General features: G+C 45.7%; 1 protein-coding gene across 1 annotated transcript in view; it reads right to left on the bottom strand.

Moving 5' to 3' along the window:
- LTBP2 (latent transforming growth factor beta binding protein 2) overlaps positions 1 to 13,340 on the bottom strand; it is a 140,821-nt gene that overhangs the window by 64,894 nt on the left and 62,587 nt on the right. The window contains exon 8 of the mRNA XM_081207648.1: positions 7,907 to 8,009. Within this exon, the coding sequence (XP_081063774.1) occupies positions 7,907 to 8,009 (103 nt within the window). The remainder of the gene's footprint in view (positions 1 to 7,906; positions 8,010 to 13,340) is intronic.

Below are 13,340 nucleotides of genomic sequence, written 5' to 3'. Positions count from 1 at the left end.
CAGGAAAAGTTTCCAGTGCTCTCCTTTACCCGATCTGCCCCCCAACCCAACCTGTGCTCCACAAAGAGCCTCTCCACAGGGTCAAGGGGATAGATAGGGCTTGGGAAGGTAAGAGGAAAAGGAAGACTATCCCAAAGCTAGACAAAATTTGGGGGATTCCCACCTCCCCTAGCAACTCCTGTGTCCCACTGTGTTGTTCAGGAAGGACTCCTGACTTTCCATGGGGGCTTTTTCAGGAGGGTACAGAGAGAAGGAATTGTGGACAGGAAACATTCCACCTGTGAACTTCCTAAAATTAACTTACTTTAGGACACACGCCAGAGTAAGGGATATTCACTTGTGAGTACATGGCAGGCTATGGACTAATATACAGTTGGATTTTTTTGGGAGCACCTTCAGTTCAAGAAAAAGCTTTGGCCAGGGGCAGGTAATCACAGTTTCTGTGTAAACTCTAAATTGGGCGTAAGAATCCTGCCCTAGCCAACTTCCAAGGTATTTAAAATGTGGCACGTGTACATGCCACTCCTCAGGAGCCCTCAGGGTGCCAAGCTCTCAATTAGAGGAACTTGTTTGCAGATAATGCTTGGAACTGGCCGCACACTTTGATGCGCTCACTTCTAGGCTACATGTCTGCTCCAGTGCTCCAAGCATGCCTTACATCAGTGCAGGCAGCTGCATATGAAAGAGGGCGGCCTGAGGGCTAACAGAAGCCAGAATGGAGTCACTGCTATGAATGATTAGCTACAAAACGCCAAGCTGACTTGCTGAGCTGCATGTCGAAGTAGCTGCGTAGAAATCGGCTTTAACAGTCACAGTTAATCTCTGCAGGGGGCCCAGCATGGCTGCTTGGGGGGCTGTGAGCCACTGCTGACAGGAAGGTGATGGAACCAAGCCAGAAAACAGTGAACTGCCTGTATGACAAACAGGAGCGATGGCAGGTTCCAACAAGAAGGAAAGATATTATTACTTGGAGAATAAGCACATGAAGTAGATGATGCAAAGGAACTAAGCTGCTCGATGAGACTGTACAACAGTGAGGAGGAAAGCGGTGGATAAGAAAGCCATTCATGATTCGTAGGAACAAAGGAAGGGGCTAGTGTAAAATGCTGACTTCTGAGATAGATGGTATTCAACATTCAGCCTAGTGTAATTTAATCTAGGTTAACATGAGTGTCTCTGAAGAAGTGTAACTGTGAACAAAGCATCAGAACACGGCATTTTGGGTAGCTGCTGGGTCCCAGCACCACAATAGAACCTCCCAGTGCACTGACACTGGCCCTGAGCCCTGACACCTGCCTTGCAAGGTGGTTGGGCCAGCGAGTTGTCATTTGAACTGCACACAATATTGCTGGTGTCACTCCAGGGCCATATGACAAAGCCAAATGAGAGTCACCAGTGTGTGTAGGGGGGATACCATTTCCCCTTTAATTTCCCACAGTGCCCCAGGGCGATGCTACATCAGGGGCACTGGGAGAAAACAAAATGGTAGTGCTGTTATCTACCATGTCCCACCAAGTGCAGGGAGCATTTGCCAAGGACTTCCACAAACTTAGGTCCAGTCCTGGACCACATACCTTTCCTGCGATGTTTTATTTGGCTGTGACACCCCTTAGCACATTACTCCCATCCCAGTGTAACAGGAGTGGGTAAGGCAGCCTTCTTGCTGAGGGATATACATCCTTGCTTTGCATGCCTTTTTCTTAAGTGAGGTTGCGTTTGTCTTCTTTAACATATTGGGTTGCAACAATAATCTAGCACTATAAAGCAGGAACATAAGAAGAGACTGTTGGATCAGGCCAGTGGTCCATCTGGTCCAGCGTTCTGTTGTCTCAGTGGCCAACCAGATGCCTGGGGAAAACCCGGAAGCAGGACCTGAGTATAAGAGCACTTTCGCCTACTGTGGTTTCCAGCAACTGCTATTCAGAAGCACTGCTGCCTCCATCTGCAGAGTCAGAGCATCGCCATCATGGATGGTAGCCACTGAGTTTGTCTAATTTTCTTTTAAAGTCATCCAAGAGGATGACCGTCACTGCCTCCTCCTGCAGCTCATGAAGAGACAGGAAACAAGGACAACACATGCAGAATAACAACAATTAAAAAGACCGGCCACTGAAACATCTTAGCTGCTGGAGCAGGAATATTACTAACATTAAAACATAAGAAGCCATGAGAGCATTGAAAGAGGAACTATGATCAGAAGAGCAGCATTAAAATTGCTTCCTGAAAGTGCCAAGATTGCTTTGAGTCTATTTGCTTCAACCAGGGGTTAGAAAAAAAGAAAAGAAAAAAAGTCGAAAATACCCGCTTCTGGATTTCCTGCTCATTGTAGTATGTGAGTGCAAGTATTTGCTCTGCAAATTCATTTTGCTTGCTGTTAGAGGAGTGAGTTTGGAGGGAGAGTCACCTGGGCAGTTAGTTAGCCATCCAGCTGAACACCTAAGTGGAGACTGCTGAGCCCAAGCGAGCTGCATTCCTTCTTAATAAGCTGGAGCTTTAAATTCACAGCAGGCCTAAAATGGCTTGGATGCCCAGGGGCTTCAAACAGGGTAAACTGCATGGAAGTCTGAAGAAAGAGAGGCTTGGAATGGATGTCCTTTTAGTCTTTCTCGACAATATGATTCTATCATGGGATATAGATTTCTGATCATACAAATTCAAGGGCACTTAAAAAAATTAAGCCTCCAACAGCTTTGGTGTCTGGGATAGATTTCCATTCAAGCAATTCCACTGAATCTATTTAAGCAATTAAAATTGCTTGGTTACCCTCCTATGCACTGCAGAACAATTAGCAGAGCACTTCCAGCTGCACTCCGCTAGCAAAGAGTCGTGAGCTAACAGAAAGTTGAAACAAAAAGTATGCATTCAACAAAGACAATGCACTGGCCCTTTTCAAGTAAGTAGAGTCTCTATTCTAAATCTTTGGGGACCGCTCCAGAGAGAGAGAGATGAGTAACTCATGCTGAAATTCCACAGGATGAAAAGACTCACAGAAATGCATGCTTAATGAAAAGCACTACATAAATTCCATTTCCATAGAATCAACTCCCTTTTTCCATTTAAAAAGTGCCCCACAGCACACTCAGCGGGAGTTGAGCAGCCTCAGGGGTGCTGTGGAGCCCCTCTGCTTGGCAAAGTTATTTTCATAGACTTCATTAGCTGTTTGCAATATTTTATCTGAGTCATCTTTTTATCATTATCCCAGTGAGGATGGGCAAGGATTTGGTTTTAACAATGTTTTTCCGTTCTAGTTCAAGGAATGGTGTGCAGCTTGTAACATCGTTCAGCATCTCTCAGTGACTCTGGCTTAATCTGGGCAATCTGCCACCTATTTGCCAACCCTTGGCTGACTCAGTGGGAGGTCCATTGAGGGAATGCGTTGAATACCATACTCAACACTACCCATTGCAACTTCCCAACACACGTTTTCTCTCATTAGAACAAAAACAACAAAAAAAGCTTTTTTAAAATGTGAGAAATGTGATACAGTGGTGCCCCGCAAGACGAATGCCTCGCAAGACGGAAAACCCGCTAGACGAAAGGGTTTTCCACTTTTGAGCTGCCTTGCAAGACGATTTTCCCTATGGGCTTGCTTTGCAAGACGAATACGTCTTGAAAGTGTTCTGATTTTTTTTCGCTCCCCCCCCCCTTTTTCTAAGCCGCTAAGCCGCTAATAGCCTTTTAGCCGCTAATCTGCTAAACCTTTAATAGCCGCTAAACCGCTAATAGCGCTAATCCGCTAAGCCGCTAATAGGGTTGCTTCGCAAGACAAAAAAACCGCTAGACGAAGAGACTCGCGGAACGGATTAATTTCATCTTGCGAGGCACCACTGTATATGTAAGTCGCTAGTTCTAGAAGGCAATGAAAGTACAGAGCTGCTTGGGCTACACAGCAGCAGCTGGTTGGGAATGCACAGGTGTATGAGTGTCAGCAGTGGGAGTGAGGAGCAGGTCATTAATAAAACAGCCAGTGTCAGTTAAGTTAACTCTATATTCAAAAAAAGGAAAAGAGTGCAGGCATAGTGATAGGGTTGCCATATTTCAAAAAGTAAAACCCAGGACACCCTGAAAAATGTTGAGCTTTTTTTTGATCCAGGACAAAGCACTGCCTTTCTGATGTCAATTCCACAACTCTTCCCAGTAGGTCTTGCCCCAATGAGGTAATTGCAAGAGCTGAAGGCCACTGCCTTCCCACTGCTCTCTAAGACTCCTCCCCTGGGTCCTTCCCCAGCAACCTGTGGCTCCTTCGCCTTGTCTCTCTTTGCTCCACCCTCTTCGTTCCTCTCTGTGTTCTGGGGAGGCCAACGGGAAGGAACCTGATTACAGCCGGAGGGAGGGACTCTCTGGCAGCCTACCTCCACTCTGCCTCTTGGGGCCCCTCCTCACCAATCTCTGCTTCTGCCTCTCCTTCTGGACTGCTCTCTGCCACAACCTCTTCTTGCTCACTAAACCTTGTTACCTCTTCAGCTTCCGACACCTCCTCCTTCCCTCTACCCACTCATCATCATCCCACAACCAATCCCCTGGGTTCTGGGATTTCTTCACTTGGGGGTACCCCAGCTGATGCCTCCCACCACTCCTTGGCATCCAGCCAGTCCATGACATTGAGTTCATGCTCTCCCTCTCTCCCTCCCTCTCTCTCTCTCACACACACACACAAATGAATGAATGGGCAGAGTTGAACCTTTCTATAGCGCTCCAAGAAGCCAGACCTGGACTGCAATCTGACACATCTGTAAGCAAGGATGATTTATTCCAGCCCATGACTTACAGCTACCCAGCCATGCAATTTCTAAGTGCTGAATGCATGGTTCAGCTTACTACATCTCAAGGCAACCAGTTAAAAGACTATGGCCACAAGTGCCATAAGCCCGTCCCTGCTGAGTTTGTTACACTGCATAACTGGTTCAGTTGCATAACTGGTTCAGTTGCATTACTGGTTCAGTCCATGGCAGCACAGATGAAAGTCAGCTGGGCTAACAGAAATTGCAGCTGCCATGAACGCGAAGGTTATGTGAAAAAGCTTCCAACAGTCCTGCAAACCTAAAGCTGGCATCAAGATCATTGCGCAAGGAGATATGGATTTCCTTTATCCAGCAAGTCTTAGAAAGGATAAAGATGAACTCAAGAGTAGACCCTGGACAGGTTCCTTTGACAAACACCAAAACAAGCTAAATCTGTCCCAGATGGAAAGAACCTGTGATGCAAACACATGTTGGCCACTTCCAGTCTTACAGCAACTACTTCTTTGATCACATGAGATTGCCCTTTCTGATATAATAATCCCTCCTTGAGGCTGTGGGCTGATTTTCACATGTCCCACTAGGGAGCAGCTCATTAACAGACTGAAGCTTGATTTTGACTTGTGGAATGCAAGGGCCATTTTGGGGCCTTTCTGCACAATCAGTTATGGAGCCCTAAATGTGTTTGTTACTCATTTCTTCCCCACAGTCAAATCCCCCCCCCAAAAAAATGCACATCTGTTTTGGTGCTGGTGTTTTTATTTTTACTTTATTTATTTTGCACCTGGGAAAATGAAATATTTCCCTAACATAGTTTGTTTATTTAAACAGATTTTATATACCTGTATGTATATAGCTTTAATTCTATCCATGTTTAATTCTATTTTAATGATAGATTTTCCAGTGTTTTTAGTGGTCTTCTTTTTTACCTGTAAACCACCTTGAATTCCATGAGGAAAAAGAGTGGAGTATATACAAATAATAATAATAATAATAATAATAATAATAATAATAATAATAATAATAATAATAATTGTTGTTGTTGTTATTACTGCTGTGTGGAATATGTCTATGTGAATGGCATACCTGGATATTTTTGTGTGAAATAATTAATGGGCTACCTTTGAAGGTGACACAGAAACATGGGAGCAGCTGCCAGGACCGCATAACACTGGTTCTAAAAATCTAGATTCAGGTAGGTAGCCATGTTGGTATGATGCAGTCAAAATAAATTTAAAAATTGTCCAGTAGCACCTTAGAGACCTACTAAGTTTGCATGCACACGAAAGCTTATACTCAGAACAAACTTAGCTGGTCTCTAAGGTGCTGCTGGACATTAAGGTGCTGCTGGACATCTGCATTGGCTCCCCAGGACAAGCACAGTTCAAAGTGTTGGTGCTGACCTTTAAAGCCTTTAACAGCCTTGGCCCTGTATAACTGAAAGAGCATCTTCACCCCCAACATTCAGCCTGGACACTGAGGTCCAGTTCTGAGGGCCTTCTGGTGGTTCCCTCACTGCAAGAAGTGAGGTTACAGGGAATCAGGCAGAGGGCCTTCTTGGTAGTGCCACCTGCCCTGTGGAACACCCTCCCAGATGTCAAAGAGATAAACAACCACCCAACTTTCCAAAGACATCTAAAGGCAGCCCTGTATTGGGAAGTTTTTAACTTGTTGATGTTTTGCTATATTTTTATCATGTTCGTAGCCATCCAGAGTGGCTGGGGCACCCCAGTCAGATGGGTGGGGTGTAAGTAAGTACAATAATAATAATAATAATAATAATAATAATAATAATAATAATAATAACAACAACAACAACAACAACAACAACAACAACAACAATATAATTGCTATAGCCTCAAGCCTGACACACATAGATCAAGACAATGCATCTTCACTTTCATCATAGCAGTTTGATCCTTCTCTTACTTAATTGTTTAAGATGACTTATATGCCACTTTTCCACCATCAGTTGTGCCCAAAGTGGCTTATAACAAACATTCAAAACCTCATAATACAAATATATGAAATAGAGAGCATGTCAACAAATTTTAAAAAATGGCAAAATAAACAATTTAACAAACATAGAATAAATCCAATATTACTAAAAATAAATAAAAGCAATATAGGTTTAAGTATATAAATACAAAGCAGAACAAGAGCTAATTGTCAATTACTTCTCAGCACATGCTACCCACAGGGTGGGGGCAGGGGAAATCCTGACAGTAATCCTGCCACAGTGTCTAATTAAAGGGGAACTTGTCACAAATTCAAGTATTTATTTTAAAAACTGGTAAGGGAAAAAAAATTTAAAACCAGGCACTAAACTTTGCCCCTTCCCTACCTACACAGCCCTGGCATACCCGATAGTGTGGGCAATTCAGCATGCAGATTCCAGAAGAAGTGCAATGAATGGGTAGACCTAGCAGCCACCACTCTGGAAGAATAAGTCAGTCTCCCTTTTCATTCACTAGATCTTTCCAGCACACCAAGAAATAAGCCAATGGAAGTGTCATGCTCCTTTCAGAATAACCTCTACCTTTGTTCTGCATCAATCTCTTTGGGTACCGGGAAAAGAAAATGCAGAACTGGATTTGTATGCCCCTGGAATGGACTCTAGATTCAACCCTGCCAATTGTTTGATGTAGTGTTATTTCCAGAGCCCCTGCCAAGTCGTCATCTAAAGCAGGCCTGTAAGTCTGTAAGGCTGAGTATGCAACCTCACCAGCCAATATGCAGGCATACCTCCTAAAATGACGGGCACTGTTTTCCAGTTTTCTCCTGCCTAATTTCTCTGACATGGAACAAACATCAGTCTGCCCTTGGGTTTTACAGATCTGGTATATAAGCAGACCACAAAGTTCTGAGCCAGCAACCACGTCAAACCAATTCCTCCTGGCACCTAAACTGACACTGCAGCCAAGTAATCATCCCTGAGAATACCATATTACATGCTTTCTCCTGCCCAAGTGCATTCAGGATCATGTCCAGGAAGAAACAGTGTCTCTGAAACAAGTGGCCATGCCTTGTGCTACTTTCCAGTTCCAAATCGGTCAGTCCAAATGGATCAGTAACAACCCAGTTTATGTTCAGCCTCATGCCCTGCATTGGCCCTACAAGACTTGTAGATGGCAATGCTAATGATTTCTCCCTTAGATAGCACTTACCTGGTTTCGATGGGCATGGAATGCATCTGCTGACCCCCCAAAAGGCCCCCACACTGCCACAACAATCCTCATAACTGGCCAGACCAGGTAGTGGGTCAGCACACTAGAAAGAGAAATGGGGGGAAAGAGATAGTATCAGAATCCTGCGCTATTTGTAATTTGGAAGGAAGGCTATGTTAAGCCCTATGCCCAATCTTTCATTCCATTCTTTCAGGGGCAGCACATTGTAGACCACAGCTAAAGGTGCCAAGATGCCAGTGATGGGAAGGAGAAGTATAGGCCTGCCTTTCTGTGGAAGAGTAGGGTTTAGGGATGAATAAATCTGTCAGTGTTGGTTTCTCTCAGTTTCTACTTTTTCCATTCTTTAAGTTCCGTTCCACGTCACTTAATGGGCTTAAAAAATAAAAAAAGACCACATAAAAATTATATGCATTTCCAAGAAAATTTCTCCTAACAAATGCATTTTTGTTTAATGTATACATTTTCCCCTCATGCTGAGCATTTTGCATGTTATTTTCACTAATGTGACATTTTATCTGTGCCCTTTCCCCTAACACAGACATTTTTGGGTTAGAGAACTACATTGCAAAATTCAGAGCCGTGTAAATGTTGAAGGATAAGCTGTTCCTTTGCTTTGTGTTCAGGAGTTTCGCAGTGAAATGCAAACCAAACAAACTTCTCCTCCACCCCTAACAATGGTGCTTGCATTATTCTTAGGCGTCATTACAGGCACCCATGCTCCCTGCAGGGCCAGAGGTGTATTTTAAGACAGTAAACAGTCTCGCAGACAGGAAAACGAGAGCCTTGCCTGTATCTTTGGCTCTTGGAAAGCCAGGGTATTAGTATTAGATACAAGGTATTACTGTTATGTTTGAGCAGCAGAGCATGACCCAGAGATAATATCACCAAGCAAAGCCTTTGGATAAAACAAATGCCTTTTCACAGACGTACATCTATTAACTCGCGGGATGGGTAGACAATTCCAGACCTTGTGGGGACATTTGTGGCAAGGCGTTTTCATTTACTTAATGAGTATTTTTTTCCCCCTCCTAACAAGGACCTCTGGATTACAGTCTCCCCCATTAGAGCTGAATTGTCGTAGTCCACAGGCCAAATCTGGCACTCATCCATCGCCAAAATGGCCATGGGCCCAGCACTCACATTCCAATAAGTATGGCTTCAGACTGAAACGGAAGAGACAAATGCTTCCTGCCCAGGCTCCTAGCCATCACCTAGTCTGCTCCACTGCGGACCCTGCTCCAGTGGAACGAAACAAGAGAAGAACAAGGTAGCTGCTTTCCCCACTCCCACCCCCTGAAGTTACCTATAGAACCCTACCTGAGATGAAGTAAGGCCTAAATGTGTCTCCTCCTTTCACTAAATCCGCCAGTCAGCACTTGGGGGAAAAACAAGTACTTAAGAAAAACAGCGACTGCATGGATCATTTACTCTCATAAAGTGGAATTGGGATTTTCCAACCCTATTATTATAGGCAAAATGTTTCATACCAAATTTTCAGAATGAATCCATGTAGAATTGCTTGGCTGAGAAGACCTAGTACTAGGAATCAGGATGGAGCCGAGTCTGACTAATGTCAAAATTGATTGCCTTGGGCATGGATCCCAAATGACACAGACTGTCCCCTGAAAATCTGGGTTATAAATGCAATGTAGCAATCTAAAAAATACACACAAGCATTATTCTGAACTCCTGTATACAGTGGTACCTCGGGTTAAGAACTTAATTCATTCTGGAGGTCTGTTCTTAACCTGAAACTGTTCTTAACCTGAAGCACCACTTTAGCTAATGTGGTGTCCCACTGCTGCCGCGCCGCCGGAACACGATTTCTGTTCTCATCCTGAAGCAAAGTTCTTAACCCGAGATACTATTTCTGGGTTAGCAGAGTCTGTAACCTGAAGCGTATGTAACCTGAAGTGTATGTAACCCGAGGTACCACTGTAATTCCACAGAACCTATGAAACAAGAAAGAAGGAAGGGAAGGCAAGGAAGGCAAGGAAGGGAGGGAGGGAGGGAAGAAAAGAGTAGGACTAGATTGCACCACTTATGTGAATTTTCTTTCCCTAGAAGCTTCAAGGGAAATGAATTTTAATCAATACCAAGCATTTGTTTATTGTGAGAAGAGTTTCCATATATATTCATTTCCTAATAAAATCTTAACTAGCTATAAAAAGAGTGTCCTTTGGACCCAGATTGTTTGAGTGTATGTGTGTGAGGAAAAACAGACAGTAAAAAGGCTGGAACAAAAAGTCTCAGAACAACGTATGGTCAAGGTAGCATCAGTTGATCAGCACTTCTATTGACTCACAGGACTAGATGTGCTCTTTGAGGATGTGCAAAGTACTTCAGACCACGGGCTCAGCTGCCTCCTTTGTGAGGAAGAGTTTCTGGGGGAAGGAAAAAGCGCTACCTACAGAATTGAATGAACCCTGCCTGGCATTTTTTGTTTGACTTTCTAGAGCATTTGTAGGCTGAGGTAATTTTTAAAAAAATTGTACATTCTCCCTGGTGGACCAAAATGCCTGAATCATTGTCCTTGATCTTTTAAATGTTTGTAGCTGCCTCTGTTTCATTGCTTTTACCTGCTTTTACCCATTAGTTTTCCGCCGCTGCTTCTTTTGCTTGATGATGATTTTTGCATTTTATTATTTTTTATTGCATTCAACATCACCTGTCAGGGAACTGCCATCAGAGCATCAGGTGGTGGAGGGACTCAGGCCGGATGAAAGAGACTCAACTGCTGAAGCAGGGACCAGCAGGGGGAGGAGTGGGTCTCTGAGGGAATGCGAGCAGGAGGGAGGGCTCAGGGAGGCTTCCAGCGAGAACAGTGGGGAGGTATCGGAGTCTCCCATAGGGAGACCCATACCTCGCAGGAAACTGTCACGCCGTGAGTCCAGGAGACGCGTTTCCGTTAAGGAACTTCTTTGTTGGAAACGCTTCCGCAGACAGCCACTGTCGGACTCTACTAGTGACTAGAGCAGACATGTCTGAGGAGCTCCGTCACACACGGAGGTTTGTGGGGGCGCACAAACTCTGAGGGAGCACGTTTTCACGCACAAGCAGCTAATCAAACCCTCACAGCAGTCCGACAGTCTTTGTACGCTGCCTGTGCAAGAGAAGGCATCATGAGCGAACCAACCGGAACCGGAGGAGCAGGGGCTGGAGCTGGTCCAAGCTTGGAAGATAGATACCGAGCGTTGGAGGTTCAACTGGCCCTGCAGACGGCGAGGCTGGAGGAGAGAAGGGCTCAGGATGCAGACAAGAAGGGGAGAGCCACTCAATTCCCCAGAAAGGTACCAGGATTGGTGCAGAAATTTGGGGGGGACCCCAAGGACTACCATGCTTTTAGGACAGAGATGCAATATGCCCTTAATGTGCAGTTCGATGAGTTCCCTGATGAGGAATCGCGAGTTGCTTTTGTAATTGGGCATCTTGAGAAAGGGGCTAGAGACTGGGTGCGACCCCTAATGGCAACGCACAATGACATACTAAAGGACACAATGAAGTTCTTTCGTGCAATGGATATCATGTTTTCCAGCGATATTGAGGAAGGGGTGGTGCGCAGACAGCTAATGGCTTGTAAGCAGGGGAGTCGATCTGTCCGTGAATATTGGACTGAGTTTACCATGCTGATTCACAGACTGAGTTGGGATTTATCGGCGGCACCCGTTCAAATGCTATTTGAAGAAGGTCTTTCTTCGGGGGTGAAAGACGAGCTGGCACGGAGCCCCAGGGCGGAGTCTATGGATCAGCTGACCAAATCTGCGCTGACCATAGGAGTGCGGCAGGAGGCAAGAGCCTTGGAGAGGCGGGAAGGGAGAGGGGAACGTTGGAAGGAGTTCCGCATTCCAGACATTCCTGAGCCAGCTTTCCCGCCGGCAGAGCCGATGGAAATCGGAACAGCGCGCGCGCGCGCATTTTCAAAAACCAGCGAGGGAGCTAAGAAGGAGGGAAAGGGCCCCCGGAAATGCTATCTCTGCCAACAGCCAGGCCACTTTGCCAGAGTCTGCCCCCAGAGGAAGGAATGGCAAGGGATGGTGGGAGCTGTTGAGGGGGGAGAAGAAGGGGGAGCGGAGCAGGTAAAAGCCAACGCCTGGTTGCCACAATTGGGGCACTGCAGCCAGGCCAAAGAGCAGTGAAAGTGCCCGTGCCAGAAGCTCCTCGACCTGCTCTAGTGATTGAAGTGTCGCTAGAGCTGCAGAATGGGCACCCCCTAAAAATAAAGGCGCTATTGGACTCAGGCAGCTCCTGCAATTTTATGAGCAAGGAGTTTGTTGCTGAACACCAGATACAGACCATCCCTTTAAGCAACCCCCTGCAGGTGACCACGATTGATGGCAGGGAGTTGTTGGGAGGAGGAGTCCGCTTGCAGACTGTCCCAATGATAATGAGGGTGGCAAGGCACACAGAACTGATAGCGTTTAATGTGGCCACCCTGGGAGGCGCTCCCATTATTTTGGGAATGAGCTGGCTAGCTCTACATGATCCGCTGGTTGGCTGGCATCAAAGAGTGGTGTCCTTTGGTTCAGCACATTGCCTAGAACACTGCAAAGGGGAGAAGGGTTCAGTAGGGGCCCAAGCCACCCTAGCAGGGACTGAAGTAATGGGGAAGGTGAAGGTACCACCACAGTATGCAGATCTCAGCGACGTGTTCAGCGAGAAGGAAGCTGACCAACTACCACCTCATAGACCCTTTGATTGTCAGATCAATTTACTCCCTGGAGCACAGCTCCCCGTGGGCAAGTTGTATGCCATGTCAGACAGGGAAATGCAGGAGTTGCGAAGGTTCATTGACAAGAACCTGAAGAGAGGCTTCATCAGAGAGTCCAAAGCAGCAGGGGGGAGCCCAGTGTTCTTTGTGGACAAAAAAAATGCGGACAAGCCGAGGCTTGTATGTGATTTTAGGCGGCTGAATGCAGTGACTGAACCGGTGGCGTTCCCTATGCCCAGAATTGATGATATTTTGACCATGGTGAGGAAGGGAAAGATTTTCACAAAGCTGGATCTAAGGGGGGCGTACAACCTGATACGCATAAGGAAAGGGGATGAATGGAAAACCACCATGTTTACCCCTTTGGGGGCGTTTGAATACCTCGTTATGCCATTTGGATTACAAGCAGGCTCCGCGTGTTTTCAATCTTTTATGAACCACGTGCTGGGCCCTTTGCTCTACAAGAATTGCGTTGCCTTTCTAGATGATGTGTTGGTGTATTCTGAGAATGAGGAGCAACATGTGAGAGACGTCAGAGAAGTGTTGAGCAGACTGCAAGCCAACAGGCTGTGGGTCAAACTGGAGAAGTGTCGGTTCCATACCAAGGAGGTGGAATTCCTGGGGTACCGCCTGTCAGACAAGGGATTGGCCATGGATCCCGGCAAGGTACAGGCAGTGCTGGAATGGAAAACACCCAAAACCAAG

The sequence above is a fragment of the Podarcis bocagei genome (assembly GCF_964188305.1).
Source record: "Podarcis bocagei genome assembly, chromosome: 1".
Classification (NCBI taxonomy): domain Eukaryota; kingdom Metazoa; phylum Chordata; class Lepidosauria; order Squamata; family Lacertidae; genus Podarcis; species Podarcis bocagei.
This window is presented reverse-complemented; position numbering and strand designations above follow the sequence as displayed.